Raw genomic sequence first — 25,528 nt, forward strand, 5'->3', positions numbered from 1 at the left:
TGGTTTAATCCAATCATGTTCTTCAAATAACATGGTGTGATTTTATTGGTTTTACAAGCCATATCTTTGGCTACCTTTGATTAGAATACTCACATAAATGAGAAAGCCGCTTAGGCGATAGAGACATTTTAGGAGAGGGGAAATACGGGACAAAACACGATTTTTATTTATTTTATTTTTATCAAAATAAGTCGGAAAACTAGAAAAAGTGCTTAAATACGGGACTGTACCGGGAAAAATTGGATCTCTGGCCACCCTAACTAAAATAGAACAATAAAATAACAGGCTTGGAACAGACACAGTTAACAACAAGTGACACGTGAGATGGACTTAAACTTACATGGTTGCTTGAGCCAAAAGTTGACGGAAGAGAAACGAAACTCAAAAGACTTTTATCCCATATTCAGGAGCGTGTGGTTGCTGTCAGTGCACTGGGCACCGCAACTTCTAAAACTACGGAATGTCAGCTCCGCCCAAGAAGGTCGCTTATTGGTTCAAAGTTTCAACGTCACGCCCTTGTGCACTGCGTGCCGCCCAGCATCGCGCGCTAGTCACTACTAATCACCGTCAACGATCAACTGCCGTGATTGAGAGCGTCCTTTGACTACAAACACACTTTTCATTCCCATGGATAAGAAGTTTGAAAGAGTTGGCAGACTTGTACCCTATAAACCTATGTTGGAATTAGCCTACATTTGAAGACGGCGTATCAGCATAAAGTGGAATACTTTCCCAAATCTTAAGGAAATACTGAACTCAGGAAACGTCTGCATTTCTCTGGAATACAAGGAAATTGCGTGAACTTTGCTTTATTAAGAACTTTTCTCACAGCGCAACATGTATGATACGTTTTGTAAGTTTAATATAAGCTAAAACATGCAGCATCTTACAACTTGTTGCGTTTAGTGACTAAAACATGTCTGTGTTTCTTAGTAAAAAGTTAAAGAGTTCGTAACGGACCAAGCTCATTTTGTTTTTGTTCTGCATTTTTAACTCTGAGCTTTCATAAGTGGCCCACAAGGGCTTCGTCGACTTCAGTCATCATGAATGTGCCACGGTGCTTTGGATTTTTCACTATGATGAGACTTCTGGCTCTGTTTATACACGTTTTATCAACGACAGCAAAGAGACACGTTGTGTACTGGAACTCAACAAATACAAGGTAAGATCACCGTTACATTTACTTAGTACTCATCATGTTGATTGTTTCCCATTAACCCCATTACGCACTGTGCGCCGCGGCTGCGCTCCCTGTGCGTAATTCAGCGCGCTGTGCACTTTAGTGGAAACGGCAAGAGATCAGCCCAGTGCTGAAATGTGAATGTGCCAAAAAGCGCTCCCAGATCTGTGTTGCTTCTTGTCTGAAACTTAAAGCACACCTGCATTATTAACGGGTTGAACTACAAGAACGTGTCGTCCCATGCCTGTTTCTACCACACACTGAACCTGTAATGGGTTAATGTTTAAAATACACTCATACCTTGGAATGTGCCATTTGTACACGATGAGACCGATTGGTATACAGCACACACACACAAACAAACAAAACACTGTTAATTATATTGTGTGTCTCTGTTCTAATTTCATTAATTGGGATCAAGGGTCAGAGGTTTTTTATCTGTTTGGATGGAAATCAACTACTACATGCTGTAAAATCCGTTGCCCTCCTGCTCTTTACAGTCTGGTGAACAGTTCCTCAAGGTTTGATCAATTAGTGCTGCATGTAGGAATAAATCAATGTTAATGATCTGTGCGTATCACCTCTCTTCCTGTAGTGTCACAGAGCTATCCTCTCTGTCTTGGTCTGTAATGGTTTAATTGGCTTAATTTGTTAGAGTCATGGCATGTTCACCTGCCACTCCATGTGTTACCCGAGTCTGGATTGGCTGTTGAGAGTTTAAAAGGCCGCCTGCAGGGCAAGCTGCCCATATGGACTTCTGCTTCAGCAACACACCTCTCTGAGTCTATTAATTTGATAATTTGGACTCATCCCTCATTTATTTTAAGTAAGGCACTTGCAATGAAAGTGAATGAGGCCAGTCCAGAAACTCTAAAATGCAAACCGTTTCAAAAGTATAGCCACAAGACGTGAACATTATACATGCTAACATGATTTTAGTGTGATAAAATTGCTTGCCAAACAAATCTGTGTATATCCAATGCTGATAAATCCCTAATTTTATCACACTAAAATCATGTTAACATGTATGATGTTTAGATTTTGTGGCTATACTTTTGAAACCATGTGTATTTTATTTTGCAGTCTGAAAAAAAAGACCATATACAGGTGAAACTCGAAAAATTAGAATATCGTGCAAAAGTTCATTAATTTCAGTAATTCAACTTAAAAAGTGAAATTAATATATTATATAGACTCATTACAAGCAAAGTAAGATATTTCAAGCCTTTATTTGATATAATTTTGATGATTATGGCTTACAGCTTATGAAAACCCCAAATTCAGAATCTCAGAAAATTAGAATATTACATGAAATCAATAAAAAAAAGGATTGTAAATACAGAAATGTCGGCCCTCTGAAAAGTATAATCATGCATATGTACTCAGTACTTGGTTTGGGCCCCTTTTGCATTAATTACTGCCTCAATGCGGCGTGGCATGGATGCTATCAGCCTGTGGCACTGCTGAGGTGTTATGGAAGACCAAGATGCTTCAATAGCGGCCTTCAGCTCTTCTGCATTGTTTGGCTTCATGTCTCTCATCTTTCTCTTGGCAATGCCCCATAGATTCTCTATGGGGTTCAGGTCAGGCGAGTTTGCTGGCCAATCAAGCACAGTAATACCATGGTCATTGAGCAGGTTTTGGTACTTTTGGCAGTGTGGGCAGGTGCCAAGTCCTGCTGGAAAATGAAGTCAGCATCTCCATAAAGCTTGTCTGCTGAAGGAAGCATGAAGTGCTCTAAAATGTCCCGGTAGACGGCTGCGTTGACTCTGGACATAATAAAGCACAGTGGACCAACACCAGCCGATGACATGGCTCCCCAAACCAACACAGACTGTGGAAACTTCACACTGGACTTCAAGCATCTTGGATTGTGTGCCTCTCCATTCTTCCTCCAGACTCTGGGACCTTGGTTTCCAAATGAGATGCAAAATTTGCTCTCATCAGAAAAGAGGACTTTGGACCACTGAGCAACAGACCAGTTCTTTTTTTCTTTAGCCCAGGTAAGACGTTTGACATTTGAAGCCCATGTCCAGGACCCGTCTGTGTGTGGTGGCTCTTGATGCAGTAACTCCAGCCTCAGTCCACTCCTTGTGAAGCTCCCCACACATTTGAATGGCCTTTTCCTGACAATCCTCTCCAGGCTACGGTCATCCCTGCTGCTTGTGCACCTTTTTCTTCCACACTTTTCCCTTCCACTTAACTTTCTATTAATGTGCTTTGATACAGCACTTTGAGAACATCCAACTTCTTTTGCAATTACCTTTTGAGGCTTTCCCTCCTTGTGGAGGGTGTCAATGATGGTTTTCTGCACAACTGTCAGGTCAACAGTCTTCCCCATGATTGTGAATTCAACTGAACCAGACTGAGACCATTTAAAGGCTCAGGAACCCTTTGCAGGTGTTTAGCTGATTAGAGTGTGACACTTTGAGCCTACAATACTGAACCTTTTCACAATATTCTAATTTTCTGAGATTCTGAATTTGGGGTTTTCATAAGCTGTAAGCCATAATCATCAAAATTATATCAAATAAAGGCTTGAAATATCTTACTTGGCTTGTAATGAGTCTATATAATATATTAGTTTCACCTTTTAAGTTGAATTACTGAAATTAATGAACTTTTGCACGATATTCTAATTTTTCGAGTTTCACCTGTACAGCAAAATAATGGCAAGGAAACAAGTCTTTCTATTGAGTTGGTCCTCGTGGGCGGAACACAACAACATCCAGTGTTGTCGATTCACAAACAAATTACTTTGAACAATTATTTTTAGTGGTTAAAACATACAGCGAATCCAGGATGTTTTCCAAACTGCCTTTTTGCACCCTTGAAGGGCACTTCAGGAAGGGGCCACCACTCAAAGTGTAGTTCCAAACTAAAAAATTACTCCTTTGAACAGTTTCTTTTAATCAATCATTCAAAAAGACTCATTAACTGACTGATACATTTTCCTTATACAAAGCTGCAGTTAAAGATACATATTTGCTAGTTGTTTTTTGTAATGGATATGAATTCATTTAAAAAAAAAAAAAAAAAACTTAAAACATTTCTCAGCAAATAATCAGAGTAATGGCAATTAGCATGTAAATGGGATTAAAGAGGTTTGCCCAAATCACGTAAACATCTTAATCTGACTATTGGTGTGCACGTAGGCTAAACGTAGCCATTAAAGGTGCTGTAAGAGATTTTCTGGTACGCAAAAAAAGATTGTCCTACTCCCTGAAAGATATTAATGAAAAAAGTGTTTTGAGACATCTCACCGGTCTCTGTGACAGCTCTAGACTCTGTAAACAGCAACAAAAATGTGTCCACATCTGCTGACAATGACGCTTTGTCTGTCAATTACTTTTTGTACATTTACATAGTGTTGTAGATGCAGCGAATTATTGAGGCATAATGCATTTTTATGCCATGTTGTTCATAACCTTATTCACAGCTGCACCATCTTTGATTTTTGACAGGAATGACAACGAGGCTGTGAGGGATAGAAATACAGTAATTTCAATGGGTTGTACTGCAGTTTAAAGTGTTTTTGGATTATTCCATGGACAAATCATTGAAAAAACATATTTTCAAGAACATCCAGTAGACAGAAAACTCCAGACAGTTGTGGAAAATCAGATTTGATCTAGGAGCTTTTTACAGCTTTATACCATGAGTGCCATTGAAGAGATGTAAGTCTATTCCTCACAGCCTTAAAGCTAATTTGGTATCTTTGGAGTGCTTTTGGAAAGGGAGGGTGTGGCTAATTCAACAGCTTGTGGAAGTAGAATGGCTGAAATTGCTTCCAGCACCTTTAAGCTTCTCTTGTACTGGACTTAGAATGTTCCTTTAAATGTGTTATGTACACTGTAAAATGTTTGCTGTAAGTTTTACAGTAACTTACTGGCAGCTAGATACCAGTTACTGCAAAATTATTTACAGTATGATTATGGTTTTTTCATTGACCGTATATTTACTGTATTTTCATTTATAATTTATTTAATTAAAATTTTATTTAGTTAAGATTTAATTTGTATTTTTTTGTATTACATTTTTTACCTGTAAGAAAATGTCATTGAAGCAACAACCCCCCAAAAAAAAATCACAATTACTCATTCACATAATTATACATTTATTGTCTTTGTTGAACATTTACGTAGTAAAACAAGTTCCTAGGTATCTGTAATGTAGCATAGCTAAAACATACACATTTGTATAACAAGCCATAATAAAATGCAATAAAAACATCAGTTTGTTGTTACTTAAGTAATTTTGCCAATAAAATCAACAATCTCTCTGATGAGAGATGCCACAGGGAAATTCAGACTGATGCTTTTTCTTTGCATCCTCTTTCCAGATTTTTGGCTGATGTGTGACTTGATTGGCATTTGGTTCCATCAGGGTTGATTCTCAGAATGAACCTGCAAGCACAAGGAAAAAATACATTATTTCTCAAACCAACTCCAACTGTCAGAACTCCGTAATGTATGCACTTTGGGGCCAATAAAAGCAATATGCACTGAATACCTACAGGTAAAGGACATAATTAGTTGATGATCCATGACATTCAAATCACTGAAGCTCCATCCATTACTACAACAATATATTTTGGGTTACCTTTTGCTGCAACCCTCATTTGAAAAAAAAAAAAATAAATTTTAAAAATATATATAAAAAGATTTATAGACTCACTAATTAACTTAACATACATGTGGGAAAAAGTATAGCAATGGGAGGAAACTCAAAGAAAGGCCCTAGCTGGCCAGCACATGCATAAGCAGGATGTTCTTTCTTCGAGGCACCAATGCTTACCACTGAGCTGCCCTTTTTCAGCCTAGACAGGTTGGCATTACAATGAAATCACTGTCCATTTTCCCACCAATACACTTCACATCCCTCATCTACTACATTGATGGTTAATATCAAAATGAGAATCAGAATCAACTTTAAAGGCCAAGTATTTGAACACATACAAGGAATTTGACCACAGCTTTTTTCATTGCTCTCAATGTGCTTACACAGGATTTATATTATATTTGATCAATAAAATATATATCAAAGTGGATTGACTCTAACCCTAACCCAAATTAGGAATTTAAATTCTGGTCAATTTGTTGTCACACTGTCATATAACAATTGGGGTTATTCTGCTTTTGAATTATATAATGATGTACGAAACTCTGAATAAACTCCAGTGTACTGGCCGCCTCTTCCTGGTACTGCACATTGAATACATAATAGCAGCCAAACAGGACAGCTAATGCTGATGAAAAATCTGTTAGCTCCTGCGGCTGGATGATGACTCTGCCCTCCATAGTTAGCATCCATGTTTTTGCTTGGAGAACAGAATCTCCTGTAACCAACACCGTCACAGCAGCTTTTTAGTATTGTTACAGGCTATGTTCAGCCTATGCCTAAGAGCTTAAAACTGGTGTTGTACAGGCCCACCATCAGATGATAATCTCAGCCATAGTATCAATTGATTAAATAATTTGAATAGCCTTACCAAGTGCAATCACCTTGGGATGATGGGAACAGTGGAGCTTCTCTCTACATCTGCTGGAGTTGCAATTAACAAAAAGTAGGAAGAAATTCATTACATATATAGAGAACATACTTGTCTTTCTTTACAATACTTTCTAATAGGCTCCTCTATAAAGGTTACGCTTATATGTCACTGTGTGTTATATCTTGTGATACTACCCCTTGACCAGCTCAAGAATGTCTGCCTATCTTGCAATTCACAGTTAAATTCTATTACAGGCTTATTACCTGTAAAGATTGATTTTTGAAAGATGCAAATAAAATGGACCCTCAAATGCATGACGCATGTATACAATACAGGAATAGTCTTTGAAATGTCAAACTATGATCCTAATCTTGCATTTTAATGTGCAGAGACAACTAAGCCATTCTTAATTTGAGTTCGCCCAAAAGTGTAATAATTGTGACTCGAAGCATTGATATATCTATTTGAGTGTCTCTACCAACCTGGCACAGCAACATTGGCTCAACCAATGGCATAAGTTTGGGGCGGGGCAGTTTGCCCGACTATTGCTATATCGGACTGTTTTCATTTGGTGCCATTAGTGGTAAAATTACACACTTAACCTTAAAATGCATGAAAGTTTATTTCATCTCTCATTCTTTTTCTTCAAAGACATAGACATGATTTTTAAGGTTTCACGATTTTTGTATTTTTTGTTTTGTTTATTATTACTGTGATAGAGATATTAATTTCCCCTTAGCTCTTAGATTTTTGCATACTAACACAACATTTTGACTCCATTTAGGATAGTCATGTTTAGTCTTGTTGTGCTGTGATGTGGCTTATTAACACCGATTTAGTTTGGCGTGTGCAAGTATGGCGTGTGCAAGTAAAGACATCTGCAGCAGACTAAAATCCAACTCCTCCTCAGGGTTCTGTTCAGCAAACCTTCAAACAATCAACAGATTGTACACACATTGATTGTGATATTTAATAATTTTTCTCATATCTCTCTTTCCTTCCTCCAAACTTCACTTGTGCCCTTTCAGATGTAACTGAGCTATGACGAACATGTTACTTTTCATTTATCAATTGACGTTTTAGATGGTCTGCCAGGTGGATAAAGCTTCTCTGTCATGCTTGCTTTCTTAGCTATCCATTTTATTTCCTCATGTTTTCTGACACTCTTAACCAACAAGTTTCAAACCTTATGCAATAGCTATGGGCAATTGGGCATACAGTAGGTCAATCAAACTTGACTCAAAAACACAATAGCGTATGTTTGAAAGGCAAAGATTTTTGTTAAACATATCAGTGATTTTAAACATCTAGCTATACATTGTGCTGAGCCAGCTTACTTTTATATCAGTGTGTACTGTATGTGTGTGTTCATCTCTCTTTCTGAGTCATTTTACAAGTTTGGGCACATTGCTAATACTCTGGAAAGACCAAGAGCCTCTTTCTCAACACCTCTGTTTTGCCTATAATGGTTATATATTTGAGATGTGGCCTCAAAAAACGGATTATTTTTTAATTTCTTATTTCAAAATGAACTGTAAATGAATACCCAAGGAAATTAGTAATTTCAATTGTGTTTACGCATAATACACTCAATTGTGTGCCACACACACTCCCCATGCACACACCCAAAATACAATGTAGTGCTTTATTCTTCTTTGAACAGAGATGGGTAGCACTCAGAACTCATAAATGGCATGGGTAAGGAGGCACATACGCATGCAAATTTCAATTAACGCTTGAAGATCAACTGTAATTTTGCTCAATCAGGGCTGCCGTGATTGGCTTTCTAAGCATGTCTCGCACTTTGCAAGGACTGCTCGAATAATCTCCCTACTACCTCTGTAAATAATTAACCACAAGAACCTGTGAACTGTAATCAACAAACCTACTCCGAAATAATCACACTCTATGCTGTGTTTTAAGGGTTAAAACAATTCTGTTGCTTTTTCTCTAGCATGCTGGTTATTTTGTGGTCGGCTGTATGGTTTAATGCATCATACTGGATTGTATAATTATCCATATGAATGGAACTATTTTTACTTTGTTTGTTTCCACCTGACCTTCCCAGCATATGCCCATAACCTTCAGTAATCCACAGTGCATTGCCATGAACAGACATTTACAGATAATGTAGATAACCCAGGAAATGGCTCATAAATCAAAAAGAAAATGTTGCGAAATATTCCACACCCCACACTTTTGATATTCCCTTATCAAATTATTTTCCTGCTATGTAATTCTCAAATATGTTCCAAGAAACACACACTTTTACCAAAACATCAATTACATTTAGAAATATAGTATCTAACCTAGGCCAACTCCACACTAATACATTTTAATTTAAAAGCGCATTCATTTCACTACATTTTGACCTTTTGTCACACTGAGAAGGTGTTTTTTTTTTTTTTTTTTCCAGCTCAAACTTTTCGAATAAAAAAATGCCATCCTTGCGATGTAGTGTGGACAAATAAAACAGAGATATTTGAAAACTGTTATGTATTTGTTGGCATGTGATGCAGTCAGGTGATCCATTCAACCCAAAACAATCAAGATGGTGGTAACATGTTGTAACAGCATTGTTGTGCTTGCTATCCACTTTGATAGTGTTGTTAAAGATAACTTTATACAATATATTTGGAAGTTTATTTGGAATTGCTGTCCAGCGGGGGAACACAAGGACAATTGCTTTTCAGATCGTACATGGAAATGACACCGAGCCACGCTTTTAACATTTTTTTATTTGCATGCGCTGGAAGGCGTTTTCAGACTTTGGGGAAAAGTTTGAAAATGCCGGTGTGGACGGAGTGTTTTGAAATTGGAAAAACTATTTTCAGATTTATCCAGATTAATGTGGACATATACAATCACGTTATCATAGCTAAAGTTTTTAAAACCATTTACATGACTCGTTGTACATAATGCACCACTTTCCTGGTGAAATTAACAGTAGAGGTGCTACAACAACAAATACTTTTAACTTTTAATGTAAACGATAGAATATCAGTTCATAAACACTAACTTTGACCGGTTTCTCACAAAATGCCTTGTAAGATGATGACACTTTAATATTTGCATTACTCAACCAACCGCATAAACTTGTTCAAGTGCAATTAAATTAGCTGAGCTCATCGATTGCATTTACGAAGCCAAGTACCAGGGTACGAGTCCTGAGGACCATGCAAATGGACACGTGAGCCCAAAGTGTTTTCTGACATTAGCGGTTAGGTTTAGTTTTAGGTTAGGTAGGTTTTGATGATTTAAACCTTAACTTTATCTGTTTTGGAGAACATTTAACTCCCTTTTAGGCACAAAGTAGACATTTTACCTCAGAACTGTAACGATAAGTGTCATCTTGCGAAAATGTTACCACAGTCACATAATTTTCATGGGATTAGGCTGGAAATCAACCTACAAATGGTTAGTTGACTTTGCATCTTAAGCGGAGATACAAATAATTTTAAATCAAAATATGTAATTTAAAAATTGCAGTGTTGAGTTTCTCAAAATTGTCCACATTTCTGGAGATGTTCATTTCCCCTCAGTAGCTCTCCTATCAGTCTGAACTGTAAAGGCCACCTGGCCCACTGGGCATGAAGAGATCCTTCTGGCAGACTCTGTCTGGTCTCTATGTAGACACGTCCCATGGTCTGTTGCTAGTTCGCTGAGGTCCAATCAACTACTTTGAAGAAATCATTGTTGATAGGCAGAGCTGTTGGACTGAACATGAAATGGATATAATCTTATAAAACAGGTCCTGAGCAGTGTAATTTGGTCAAACCTGCAGGGGTAACCTTTCAGTGTACCCTGGAGAAAATCATATTCTGTCACCTGTTTAATATTGTAATTTAGTGATTATGAGTTTCAGATTTGTCTGTGTGATTGCACTGGACCGGCTACCCAGCTGTCCTGCTGCACACAGTGAAAAGAGAGTTTCCATAGTTGCTGCCTTGCCTGGATATTTGTCTAATATCCACCATACAGATGTTATCAGCAAGTACACTCCATTATCTCACACCTACACATTGGCCAATAGCACTTCTCTCAGCATGACCACATCACTATCACTCACCAGTTTCCTATCCTTTGCATGCCTGGTTTTGTGTGCGTGTTGCATCATTAGAGACGTATATTGCCAGTCTCCATGCCAGACAGCGTCCTGAATGTGTTTCTGTTGAGAGATAAAATGGATGTTTTAAAGGTATGTGTTTCTATTTGTGGGCAATGTGTTCATGCCTTTGACAGGCATCTACAGAAAGGTTAATATTTTTAAATAAAGGTCAGTAATTATGTGGCCTCTTAACTTGATGATGATGTTTATTTCAAACCTGCATTCTAGTTTTCTCACAAATCAACATAACAGGCTACCTAACAAACAAATTATACAAGTGCATGGTTTGAAAAGGAGGTGGATGAAGCAAACGCTTATATAATTCCAAACCCCCTCACATTCAACACAAAATGTAATACAAAAACAATATACAAACAAAATAATTCAAAAGCAACAGTATTCCTGTACAGTACATACAGAAGAACAATTGTTACTATATAATTGGTATTAAAAAACTTGTGCCAACTGACAAAACAAACTTTAGACAGATGCAACATCCTTGCTTTTTTTTTTTTTTTATAGCTTATTATTTTTTTTTTACAAAGTTTATTATATATTAAGCTGCCCAACTGATTAGATCACCTACCTAAAGCAATAGATGTGTAAAGACACACCATGTGGTAATTGCATGTATATTCTCACTATACATTTTTTTTGTTGCTGTATTGTAGGGGGTTTGTTTACACTGGTTAGTATTTAATTAGGAATGCAGAGGATGTGTGCACACTAGATGTGGCCATGGTCAAGCATATAGTTGAAACCAGTTTTTTCTTTTTTTTTTTTCTTTTCTTTTTTATTCACTAAGTCTAAACAGAGGGTGCCCTCTTGAAAAGACCTCCAACTCAGTACTAAGTGGTAACACTTAAATGAGTGATATTGAGGGATATGGGGGTTTTACTGTGTTTGAGAAATCTTATTAGACAGGCTGGGAGAAATTGCATCAAATGTGGACCGGAAATCTCTTTGTTTCGGCTTTCAATATTACACATGCAGAATTCATTTTAAAGGAAAAAAGCAACTTTCTCTAAAGAAATGTGCACACACAAATATACTGGCACACTCACAAATAACATTCATGTGGAAGGATTTAAAGGATGCCCTCTCTCTTTGTTGAGACTTTGATCTTGTTCTGTGTCCTTTGCAGCTAATGGATGTGTATTATCTGAGAGACAGGAGTGCCTTGGTGTGATACACTGTTTAAGCTGGACCTTATATAGACCTGTGCCTGCTTGTGCTCTCCTGTGATATCTGCGGAATTCCAAGACTTTCTCCCACTCTTTTTTCCCTTCTCTCCTATATGAGAACCATTAATTACTCATTCCCCTTTTCTTGTGCTTTTCCCATGCAATATTTTAGTAATACTTTTTCTGTTTTCTGAAAGAAAAGAAATACTACTAATAGGTATGCGCCGATACGATGTAATTATTTAGGTCCAATACAGATACCGATAGCTTGATGGTTCTATTTCTTTTTCCAAAGCACTGATAATTAGGCTAGACTTCAAAATAAATGTAAATAGGCTACTAACTTTGTCTCTACATTTCTTTAATGTTTCAGTGTAACTAGTTTCAGTTATAAACAAAACACTGAAACACAAAGCACATCAACTCATATTAACATTCTATTTTAACGTTTTTATCTCTCATTAACGGAATTCTGAAGATGAACTTAATCTTGTCATATTGGAGTGGTGGTGGCGTAGTGGACTAAAGCACATAACTGTTAATCAGAAGGTCGCTGGTTCGATCCCCACAGCCACCACCATTGTGTCCTTGAGCAAGACACTTAATCCAGGTTGCTCCGGGGGGATTGTCCCTGTAATAAGTGCACTGTAAGTCACTTTGGATAAAAGCATCTACCAAATGCATAAATGTAAATATTCCTTGCTGTGTGGAGTTTTAAGGTGAGTAATCAAATTAGTTGTTAAAAGTTGTAACTGTAGTTCCACCTTGTGAAATTCAAGCAATGCAAAACTTACAAATTGCAACTCTGCTGTCATTTTTACACAAATCAATTCCATACAAGAGACAATACACACAACGGTCTCTAGAGATTACGCAGAAACAAAAAACATCCAGTGAGCGGCAGTTCTGCGGACGGAAACGCCTTGTTGATGAGAGAGGTCATCGAGAATGGCCAGACTTGTTTGAGCTAACAAAGACTACGGTAACTCTGATAACCACTCTGTACAATTGAAGTGAGCAGAATAGCATCTCGGAAATCAATACACGTCGGAACTTGAGGCAGATGGGCTTCAACAGCAGATGACCACGTCAGGCACTTTATTAGGACCATAGTGTTCCTGATAATGAGTGTATATTTTTTTCTTATTGGGTAATAATAATTTTTCTTTTTTGTAATTTAAAAAATAGATTTAGTTTATTAACATTTAAACATTTTCTTGTCATTGTAGTTTAAAGTGAAAACTGAAAAGGTTGATACTTGTTTATAAGCTCCTGTGAAAAAGCCTGTTAACATCAATCCTAAGAAGTGGAAAAAGTTAATCATATACCAACCACCAGTCCTATTTCATATTAGTCATATTACCTAGTTACACATTACCAAAGACCAAATAAATTAACTGTTTTATTAGCTGCTGCTGTTCCATCACAGTAGTTATATACTAGTATTACAATGTACTCTGTCAATTGTGGTCCGAAGTCAGTAATAAGACAATGTAGTGTTGGTTATACTGTACAAAAATAAACTACAATTAATTTCCTAAAGTGATTTGAGCAGCAGATCTCTGTATAATTCTTTTTCTGTAATGAACAAACCAAATGGGCCAGCACCAGCTTTTTATGGTTATTGTGGGGTTGCTTGGAATTTATGGGACACACCTTTGCATGCATGTAGTTTATAATGTTCCGTATGTGCACTTGGTGTTTTTCAGTATCCGTATGTGTGAGCACACACATTACATTAGTGGTTGACTGAAGAGTTGCATTATATGGGTGTGTTTGTGTATCATCCTGTGTTGATTTGTGGTTCAGTTTCTTATCTTCCTATCAAACCATTTCTGTATTCTTACCAAAAGTGACTGATTTTTGCCATTCTATATCTTTCAACTTTAAAAGGTGTTTAATTTTTTTTATTCCTCTATAAAACCTAAATATTCATAAAATGCAATTTATGGGAACTGGGTCGGCTCATGTGTCATTTTGTAATACATCGTTCTTTCCTTGTTTGTACTCAGTGCTAGGGCTTAAAATATATATTGAATATTTAAAATATATTTGCATTGATTTTATTGGCAATATAAATCAAGACATTGACATTGTAAATAATGAAGTGAATGTTATGTAGACTATGTCAGACTCATTTAGCAATTTCTCTTGTATGGTGATTTGCAGATCAGACTAGATGACCCAATGAATTTAAGCATTTTAATAAACGTAGAAAAAGTAACTAAACAGGATTTCAGTAGCGGTGAGGGAAGAGCCCAGTGCCAAATCCCTGCACACCTGAGAGAAATGTAGTGTATGATGACTGCTCACTCTCTCAGCGGAGGCCATGGGCCTATGTCCTTCTGATGGAGTCTTAGCCCACGTATGGTGTGATTGTGCCAGTGGCCTTCGCACTGCAGAAGTACGGTTGTTTGTGAATGCAGCCAAAACGGGTGGAAAACTCCAGCTAAAGGCCCAGATTTACTAAATACTTAATTAAGAACAAACAGGTGTGATTTTCATTTGGAAAACAAATCTGGCCAAAAAAAGTGTTTTTGTGTTTGTTTCAGTGGTTCTTAACTGCTTGCTGGGGCGAACTTTTATGAAAACTTCTTACCAGTTGCTAAATGCCTTCTTACTGCCATTGGTCCACTTCATCAGTAGGTGTGACCAGTAGGTTTTATATGCTCTACCTACTTTGAGGCCAAAAGCTAATTCCTTTTTAAGTTGTTTAGTCAGGAGCAGTAAACTTGAACACCCTGGCGTGCAGAGTTGCTTGTGAAAAAAAACCCAACTGTACAATCGTTTGCGTATCTGTACTAATAAGCACATATATAATAAGCACATATTATGGCCACGTATAGTGTATTAGCTCAATAGCTCCATTAATTTTAGAATGTAAACAAGTTTCAAATTTCTTTTGACCCCTGAACGAAGAAGAACTACTCCGGAAGAACAGTTTATTTGGCCTTAAAACTAAATAATGCGCAAGACCGATGGTTGACAAGTAACATAAGGGAAAATTTAAAAGAACTTTGAAAAGAGTTCAAGAGGGCGTAAAACCGCTAAGAGATATAACGGGATCGGCAAGGTGTATAATCAATTTATAACTTAATGATTCAATGATCTGTTTGCATAATCATTGAAATAATATATGTTCACTGAAGTCCCTGCCTGGGGTTGTCCTTGTGTTAAAATGTTGTAATGAGATAACCTATTGTTGTTTATTACTATCTTTGCTTTGATGCATATACAGTAATTATAATTATTACATTCATCATTGTGTCCATTTAGTGAAAAACACTGCGGAAAACATGTCCTGGTTATTTTTTTACTATATTTTACTTGTAATACATTATACTAAATGCTAATATCTCTTATTGAAGAGAAAACAAATCTAATTTGTAAGCCATTTTAGAAGAAATGCATAAAAATTAAGATATTACAATAAATATCAAGACAAGGCAGAAAATTATCAAGATATAATTGTTTTAGCTAGTATATATTCCCAAGCTCCACAGGGATGCAGAGCATCCTGAAAGTCCACCTCTCCCTCCCTTGTTTCTTCCTTCCTTCCTTCCTTCCTTCCCTCTCTCTGCTGAGAAGTAAAATATATTATGCCCATGCTGAATGGGTAAAAAGAAGGGAAACTCATTATGAAGGCATGGCAGGAAAAGAATCAACAGTTTTCAGCTCCTGAATCGTCAAGAGAACCCCTCTGGGGAAGAAGGGGTGAGGTGAGAGAAGGAAAGTGAGAGAGGGAGATGGGGAGGAAGAGATGTCAGCAGGTATTACTATCACTGTCACTGTGCAGTAGTGGAGAGAAACACCCTCATCATGATTACCCTAAAGGGAGGACATTTGTGGAATAATGTGTATCATAAAATTTACCAAATTGCAGATTTTATGTAGTTGGTGGAATGTGTATTATTTGTGTGTGAATGTATGTATGTATGTGGGGTTTTGTTTGGGGGGGGGGGGTTCTGTGAAGAGGTATGTATTTATATGTTGTTGTAGTTGTTAATATTAGTAGTGTTTTATTTCTGGACATATGTGAGTTTTGTTGTTTGAATGCAGTTAGAGTGTATGTGTGAGTGTGTGCTATGTGATGGAAATGTTATTGTTTGATTTTACATTTTTTGGGGTAGTTGTGGTAATAAAGTGTGTGTGTGTGTAAAATGTATTTTGTATCTTTGATAATGTTAATGTAATGTATCAGACTGCTAATGCTAGCTAGCTAGTGAAGCCATAAGTAGTGTAACATTATGCCAAATAACCTTGTAACGCTAACGTTAATCATCATGATTCTAACTTCGGCAGTAATATTATCTGTTTGCTCTTGTACACTGATGATACATTTTGTGTGGAGTAGTGTATAAATGCAGTGGATACATTTAATGTTAGTTGCCTCAAAGATTTGTCGTCGTCCTCAACCAAATAACGTTAGACGGATCCAGGAGTACTGCAGCGCATATATTGCGAGTGCGTGTGAGAGCGTGAATTTACAGCAGTTTGTGAGGAGCTGACTGAACTGACTGGTGCGCGAGACGCAAAACACAACCTTTTATTTTATAAGACTGAGGTGTAAAAATATTTTAGATGAGAAGTGTAAATTTTTTCGGTTCATTATGAGAATGTGGCGGGGCAAATTTGACTGTGGCGGGCTGCCAGAGTCTAGTCAATTAATGGGAAACACTGGCTGTTGTATTGATAACCATTGCAGTTCCCCAAACTGGCAGCTAATCTCTGGTTATTTCTCTGGTTATTATACAAATTTGTCTAAAAGCTGAACTGAATCAAAACAACCCGTGCTGATGAGGACTGGATCATATTTGCAGAGCAGGCTGGGATGTTACTTGTCTAGAACACATTTCCTGCATTATGAGAAATATATATATCATTTCTCACATGGATGATAGCTTTGCCATAATTATTGTGGAGACGGTGGGAGCAAATGCATGTTTGATTGTTTTTTTTTTTATCTGAAATTAAACTATAATATAGACACCATACAGAAATACATTATCCATGCCATCCTGAGAGGAGTGGTGATAAATCCAATTTATCTATGAAAAGAAATAAAAGCAGAAATAATGGTGGCAAACATTTTTTATTTTATTTTTTATCCTCTGTTTATTAAACAGAATAGAGTCAAGAGTGAAAGGAAATTACTGGGAGAGGGAATTGGATCAGGACACGTCACAGGACAGACTTGAACCTGCATCACCCACATCTAAATGTGTCATTATATGCCATAACCACTACACTACTCCTAATGGCTTTTGCAATGATATCTGAAAAGACTGCACTGGACTTGCTCATTGTTCTTGCAGTTGTTGCTTGTCTGTAATCCTAAATTAAGGGCATAATTTGCTCTTTGCATGGGGCATAGGAGAAGCCATGGCTACACAACATGTGTCCTCCTTGAACCCACCCTGGCCCTTCCTCCCCCATGGCTCTTTTGTTGTTCAGTATTGTGTAGACCGTTTGAAAAGGTTTTGTACTTGGAAGTACATCCTCCAGTTTACAGACAGCTAATGGTGTTTCACTGCAACCAGCTGGTTCCAACTGATACTGTCCCAGTTAGAGACCCTCTAATGTAACTGAAATGTATTCATCTAGAATCTTTTCACTTTTAGGAGAGTTACATTTGTCTGTAATTTATCATGATCACTTTTCATAATTTAGCAACATGCTGTTCCTGTAGCTCAACTGTTCACGCATGGCACTTATAACACCTGGGCCATTGATTTGATTCCTAGGGAACACACAATAATAAAATATAAACCTTTAATGCACTGGAAGTCAATTTGGATAAAAATGTCTGCCAAATGCATTAGTGTAAGCATACTTAATAATTCAGCATCACATTGGCTGTGTCCATAATTATATGGCTTTTGAAATGATAATGTTGGCTAATTGATATTTGTTTTTTATATCATAGGTTTAATAAACATCTAAAGTGTAATACCATTGTCTTAAATTCTGTGTACTTTTGCAAACTCTTCTGAATTGTCCTTATTACATAATTTTTTGGATGGCAATTAGTTAAAAGTGAAATTGAATGGGGGGCCTGGGTAGCTCATTGGTAAAGACGCTGCTACCACACCTGGAGTTCTCCAGCCAGTTCTCCTAAGCAACCAAATTGGTCCGGTTGCTAGGGAGGGTAGAGTCACATGGGGTAACCTCATCGAGATCGCTATAATGTGGTTCGTTCTCAGTGGGGTGTGTGGGGAGTTGAGTGTGGATGGCGTGAAGCCTCCACACGTGTTATGTCTCCGTGGCAACGTGCTCAATAAGCCACGTGATAATATGTGATGGTCTCAGATGCAAAGGCAGCTAGGATTCGTCCTCCGCCACCCGGATTGAGGTGAATCACTACGCGACCACGAGGACTTAAAAAGCACAACGGGAATTGGGCATTCCAAATTGGGAGAAAAAGGGGAGAAAATCCAACAAATTAAAAAAAAATTTTTTTATTGAATTAATTATATTTTGATAATCATATTATTAGCAAATAATCACATATATCAACACGTTTTGTTATCAATTTCCGGCAACAATAAATCTCACTGATAAGCATCACAAATAAGTATCATCGGAATTGATCGAGGTCAGCATGTGAAGTTTCAGTCTCCTATTGGTAGCGCATCCTCTTGACGTACGAATTCACGGTTCAGACTTTACCAAGCTTGAACTTTGGTACGCAGAGTAGTATGAAATTTCATTGCATGAGCTTGTGTTTCCACTCTGCAGCATTCGGATGCGTTTGAATGGGAGTGAATGGAACATAAAATGTTGAGTGACCAACTTTCAGTCATCATTCACTTTCATTGCATACTTTTTCCATAAAATGAAAGTGAATGGTAAGTAAGGCTCAAGGCGCGGTCACATTAACGTTTGCATGATGACAATCTATGGACAAAGTCATGGGCGGATGTTGAGTGAGTGTCAAACCAGCAAAAACTAATTTCACTGCACTTTATCCTCTGGGTGAGTGAATATATAAAGAAACTCTCCACTATAAGGATATCTTTGTCTATTGTGAATATTCAGTGTAGCTGTGTACGAAGCACCACCCACGCAGAGGTCACTGCCAAAGCAAGCAACTTCCTATTGGTCAACATGGTGAATTTGCCTGTCAAAGTTCACCAAAATTGAACTCCACACAGAATCTGCAATTGTAAGATTGTAGGTAAATGTGCCTTTACATTCTGCCTACAGTAACATCAACTTTTGTTTCACAGAGGAAAGAAAGTCACATGGGTTTGAAATGTCATGAGGATGAGTAAATGATGACCGAAAATAAAATGTTTGGGGGAACTAATACATTGACAGTTCTAATATTATTTCATTATTTATGTTTATGAGTGAGGTTTATGACATGGCCTAGGCAATGCTTTTCATTTTTGACTAATTGTTTTCTTTACTCTTTTGTGTTACTGAAGACTAATGTGTGCTTTGGATTCTTTGGTTTTGTGTGGGCCGTTTTTGAGGCTTTTGTAATATGTGTGCCTAATGCAGCCAGTGGGTGCTGCTTTTTTGTATGGAGCGGGTTCTGCTCCTTTGTGCAGCCGGGGCCTTTGTGACCTGAGCATGTTCTGAGGTACTTTGCTGTCCTCCGGCTCTCTGCCTGGCCACCGCACCACAAAGACCAGGGCTGCCAAGCACCAGCACTCTTTCATGCCCTTTCTGCTCAGGAAAAACCAGTCTGAATTTGAAGCGTTTTGACACAGAAAGATGGAGAGGAGGGGCTGATGGAGAGATAGAGAAGGTTACCACGAGTGAATGGGATGAGAGGGAAGGAGTGAGGGAGAGAAAGAGAGGGAGTTTAAAAGAGAAAGGGCAGTTTTGTCCCAGGAGATTACAATGCAGTGACCGTGAAAGTGCTTAAATAAGCAGTGTGTGAGAGAGGAAGAGTTAGAGCAAGAGAGATGAGCAGTGGGAAATGGAGAAGAGCGAGAGGGAGGGAGGGAAGAAAGCAGTGAGATTGACAGAATTGTTGACAAGGAAAGTAAGTGAGTCCGGTCGTGAAAGGAGACTTTCGGGGAGGAATTTTAAGGGAGGCGAGACAGAACTTTATTAAAAAAAAACTACAAAGTCTAGAAATAAGAGAATAAGTGAGAGAGATATGAGAGAGATTTTGAGAACCACATTCAATGTGAGTACCAGTGATTAGTAGCACCAGTGGTTTAGCAACATAGCCAGGCAATGACTCAGAACGAAAAGATACCACCAAAACTTTACATGAATAGAATGGCACTTGTTGGTTTTTTTATTAGTTTTTTGTGGAAGCATTCCAAGAGATTTAAAGAATGCAACACTGCATTCAAATTTGGGAATAGAAAACTACTGTATGACATCAAGTTTGTCAGATTTATTATGGGAAAACTGACCTAAGTATCAAGTAACCGTTAATGTACACAAAAATCCACATACCTCAATTCAGCGGATACGTAAAGGGAGCTGTGTAGTTTGACGAAGATTTACAGTTGAAATTCGGCTGGTTGTAACAACTGATGGCCATCTTGCTTTGAGGGCCTTTTATATGTTAATGACTGGCAATTGTGTGGAAAAAAGGGTTTGGTGCTTGCTTTGTTTCAGAGTAAAAGGGAAGGCATATAACTGAAAGTTTGGATTATTGTACAGTAAACTTATGTTATGACATTTTCTTCTGGACATTACGGTTTGACTCAACACTACTTGTTTTTCTTTTCTGAGCTTGCGTTTCCATTGCAGTTTAGTGCCCCTCAACGTTGGTGGGATTATAAGCTCATCGTCAAATTTGCGCTGCCTCTACTGCAGTGACATAATCTTAAACGCGACACAAACTGACCAAAACAATAACGCAACCGCTAGCTGTTAGCTACTAGCTCATTGTGCTGCATAAAGCAGTTGTTTCATGCTGATTTTACACAAGTGTAACAGTTAAATTGGCCTGGTTGTTTTAGAAGCAAATTTTCTAGTAGCTGGTCAACTAAATAAAGTGAAACTTTCAAGCAGAGTAAAGAGTTAACGTAACAAAATATACCATCCTCCATAGTGGTTGAGTCCAGGACTCTCCCTCCCATTGCTCGCCGGGTTTAGATAGCGTCCGCTTTTCCTTGATGGTTCTGTAGTCACTTTTTCATTTATTTATTTTTTTTACTTTTCCTTACATTGTTGGTATGTCTGGTGGTAGCCGTGTGCGGCCAACAGGTGATACACTTCCTGAAAGACTTTTTCGTTTTGCTTATCGCTAACGAGTGGACCTTCTGCACCTCGTTTATTGACCACGGCATGGTTTTGTGCACAATACGTTTTTCTACGTTCATTCTGGAAAAGGCAGAGCTGAGATACTCAATCAAGATTGTGGCAAAGAGAGAGAATAAGTTTAAAATCTATTATACAGTTGATGTATCTTTTTTGTTAGGAGTTTAAGTTTGTTTTCAGTGGTTAGATTTCTTTTATGTTTTGCTGTTGCTGGACCAGTTGCTGGACCAAGTCAACAGAGACCGTTACAGGCGTATTGTGTATTCCGTGGACATGTCTGATGAAGAAGATGGTGTTGACTATGTGAGGCCAGTGTGGGTTTTAAAACCATTACTTTTGAGAAGATCTGTTCCAGGAGCTACAGAATATTATATACAGACTAGTGTTGTCAAAAATACCGGGACCCCGGTACAAAGTCGTTACTCAAACAAAAAATTATTTACGATACCAGAATTTCTGAAGGTACCGTGCAGAGGCGGGAACTTTCGAACGCTCACAACACGTAAAAGATGACGACAAGCAAAGCTGCTGCAGAGCCTCAGCTTAATCTTGTCGAAATTAAAAGTGGAAAAAGCCAGGTTTGGAAATTCTTTGGATTTGAGACTGATGAAAAGGGAAACATCATAGATCAGCAAAAACCTATTTGTAAACGCTGCTTTCACAATTTTCTGACGAAAGGAGGAAACACATCAAACTTAATAAAGACAGACACACGGATTTGTTCAAGCCAATAAAGCAGGTGAGTTTAAAAGCACATTATCATTTGCATTAGGGCTGAAACATTTAGTCGACATCGTCGAAAATACAAAATTGACGAGAAAAATTTTCTTGTCGAATAGTCGTTTGATCTCATTTAACGTAACGTGAAATTACATTAAACTGTAACGATATTGCGTGAGAGCAGCAATTCACACCTGACGGAGGAAGAATTACACAGATCAGTCCAGATGCACTCTAAACTTTAACAGTTTATTTTATGTAGATCCCAAAGTATTAGGGAATTATAAAAAAAGTACATTCAGAAGCATGTACCGTTGTGGAATAAGCGGAGGCGGAGCTCTTTAAAGGAAACATCCCGGCGTTACATCTTAAATGCAGTTATATTTAATGCGTTATAGCTTTATTAAAGTTCAAATAATACAAAAGCAGATCATGTTAATAACTATAAACTCAGAAACTGGCATTTCTCTGTGTGGTCGGTGCCTCTTCTAGGAGTTGCGCAAATTTCCTGATCTCAGGGAGAGAGATTGAAACTGCACCCGGCTGAGAGAGACTCTGCCTCAGGGCCGCACATCCCTCCAGCGCGGACGCTCAATGCAGCTAGATTAGAACTTACTCGTGACTTATTTAATCATAATATCTATATATATGTCCATATGCATTTCTTATCATGAAGAAAATTGGCAATATGCAGCTTTATTAATAAGAGAGCACTTTGCACATTAGTTTGGAAATAGTTTTTTAGTCATTCTATTGTATGCTTGATTATTTAGGTTTTGTTTTTTAGTACTTGGTAAAAACTTAAATTAAAAGTTTCAAAAGTTGAAGCAAATCTTATATAAGTGTTCAAAAATACTTTAAGCATACATTGTTCAGTTTGGTTATAATTAAAAAAATATATATATTTAAATTAAAGTGTTGCTCAATGGCATATTTCTGTTCTTAGTTCTGCTGCTAATGTTTTGTTAACTTTGTTAATAAAATAGTGTTGTTTAGTAACCTGCTTTTGTGTTTTGCTTTGGTACCGAAAATGGTATCAAGTACCGTGAAATTTCACTGGTATTGGTACCGACTACTGACATTTTGGTACCGTGACAACACTAATACAGACTTGATGCAGACGCATACTATACAGGGACTTAACACTTTTATGTGATGACAAGTGACAGTCAGATGCCACTGAAGCTCCACGATGTTTGTATATTTTATTATTGTTATAGTTTGTAAATTTCACATTTTCCTTTTAATAAAGGTCTTTAAACCCAATTATTCTCTCAGCATTTATGTTGTGTCAACATTGATTAAAGGCCTGTAATAAGAGGCATAAGCTAAATGCTGTTTGGGATTGGGTGGGCTAAATATTTATTTAATACAATTAAAGCCTGTTCATGCAGTGGCCCAACAGCTGTCAAGATTTAGGGATGGCTAAATAAATTGAAACCAATAAAATGAAAGCCAAGTGTATGCAGTGACCCAATAGTTGTCAAGATTTAAGTGTAGGTTAAGTCTTAAGGCAGCCACACCTGTTTTAGGTAAATGATAAATGGGGTGATCATTTGATCCAAAAGGTTAGAAATGCAAATGTGACTCAGGTGTGGAAATGTCTCCTGACAGACAATTTATGGGGATTACTTACCATGGCAACAATTGGCCATAACATGGAAGGAATAGTCAGTCACTATACATCCGAAATGGTGTATAATCAGTAGGGCTGGGAGATATGGCAAAAAATATTATCACAATATTCTTTTTTATATTGTTCGATATCGATATTTATTACAATATTCAATCACATTTGCACATCGCACATTTTTTGAATTTCCAAAAAAAGAAGAGAAAACAAAATCGTAAACAGTTTAAATAGTCTTTACAAAACTGCGTTGGGGGCCCAGACACAGCCAATGCAGTGGTGTCTGAGGGATCTTCTATGAAAATATGACAATATTTTATAGAGTTTATCAATTGAGTGCAGTTGGATATGAATGTTATAAGATGATCTATTCATTTTGAATCATAATGAAGGTGGGGGTTTGTGCATATATGATGGAATCAATCTGGGATCCGGTATGCGGTGACCTGCGTAGCAGCGGCAATAGCAGCTTCATACAGTCTGAGGTTGCATTTACACTGATGCTAGGGAACCGCTTGCTCCGTGCTGCAGTCAATTTTGCAATCCACCTTGCGAGCTTGACGCTCGGCTTCCTTAGGAAGGAATTGAAAGCGCTCGCTCACATTCGCTCACTACGCGCCAGTGGAAACATATGATAAGAATTACTCAAAAGCTTATCGTCGATATCATGGAGTGTAAGCTGGTCTGAGTAGGAAATATTTGAAGAAATTCACCAATTAAAAAATACATTTTAGTAGAATAAATGTACATTATATTAAAATGGCAGTTTACTTCCATGATTTAAAGGAAACATTAACCCAAAAATTCTCATGATTTATGCACCCTCATGCCATCCCAGATGTGTATGACTTTCTTCTGCAGAAGACAAACAAAGATTGTTTTGAGGATCTTTCGAGGATCTCCACTCTGTTGGGCCTTACAATGTAAGTGAATGGTGACTACTGTGTACCAGAAGCTCCAAAATACACATTAAGGCCAAATAATAGTAATCCATATGACTCCAGTGGTTAAATTCATATCTTCCAAAGCGATTTGGGTGAGAAACTGATCAATATTTAAGTCTTTTTTTTTTTTTTTACCATAAATCTCAAAATGTGAAAGTGGAGATTTATAGTTAAAAAGGATAAAAAATGTATCGGTTTCTTACCCTCACCTATCATATCCCTTCTGAAGATAACGATTTAACCAATGGAGTCTGATTGATTACTTTTAATTGGCCTTAATAAGCTTTTTGGAGCTTCTAGGATCTAGTCACCATTCACTTCCATTGTGAAGTCCATCAGAACTGAGATTTTCTTCTAAAAATATTTGGGTTCTGGATAAAAAAAAAAAAATGTCATACACATCTGGGATTGCACGAGGGTGAGAAAATTAGACATTTTCATTTTTAGAGTGACCTGTCTGTCCTTTTAAGGCAGAATCTTTGCATTTTATTTTCAGCAATGTATTTAAAAAAAAAAACCTATTAAAAAAAGTATTAAAAGTTTTCCTTACATTTTCCAATAAATTGGCAATAATAGCTGAAATTTATACAATAAAAGATTCCCCAAAAAACGTTTACTGGGAAAACATGCCATACTTGTTTGTAATTTTCAACCCATTCTAACTGATATGTCCAAGTCATCCAAAATTTTACCTAGGTGAAATATTTAAATCTGCATAATCTGCTACAACAAGGTTTAATGCTTCACAGAAAGGACAACATTAAAAGGTGGAAAGCCATAGTTTCACGGCTCCATTGATTTTTTTTTTTTTTTCAGTTTGTTCTGTGTGTTTTGTTATTTCCTCTCCCTCATGTTTAGCTGGTGTTGCAGGCATGCATGATCCAAGACCAGAGACAAATGAAGTGTGGCTTGTGTGATCGCACTCCTCAACGGAAAGGCCAGTGCAGAGTGCGAATTACCCCACCATAATTGGGGGGTACTGCTCCTTCCAGCCAGGTTTCTTAAGCAACCAAATTGGTCCGGTTGCTAGGGAG

General features: G+C 37.5%; 1 protein-coding gene across 1 annotated transcript in view; it reads left to right on the forward strand.

Annotated features, from left to right (window-relative positions):
* Positions 1–577: 577 nt before the first annotated feature.
* The window catches only part of si:dkey-246i14.3 (ephrin A4), a 76,015-nt gene continuing 51,064 nt past the window's right edge, over positions 578–25,528 (forward strand). The window contains exon 1 of the mRNA XM_052144516.1: positions 578–1,162. Within this exon, the coding sequence (XP_052000476.1) occupies positions 1,044–1,162 (119 nt within the window). The 5' untranslated portion in view covers positions 578–1,043. The remainder of the gene's footprint in view (positions 1,163–25,528) is intronic.

The sequence above is a fragment of the Xyrauchen texanus genome, chromosome 15 (genome assembly GCF_025860055.1).
Source record: "Xyrauchen texanus isolate HMW12.3.18 chromosome 15, RBS_HiC_50CHRs, whole genome shotgun sequence".
NCBI lineage: Eukaryota > Metazoa > Chordata > Actinopteri > Cypriniformes > Catostomidae > Xyrauchen > Xyrauchen texanus.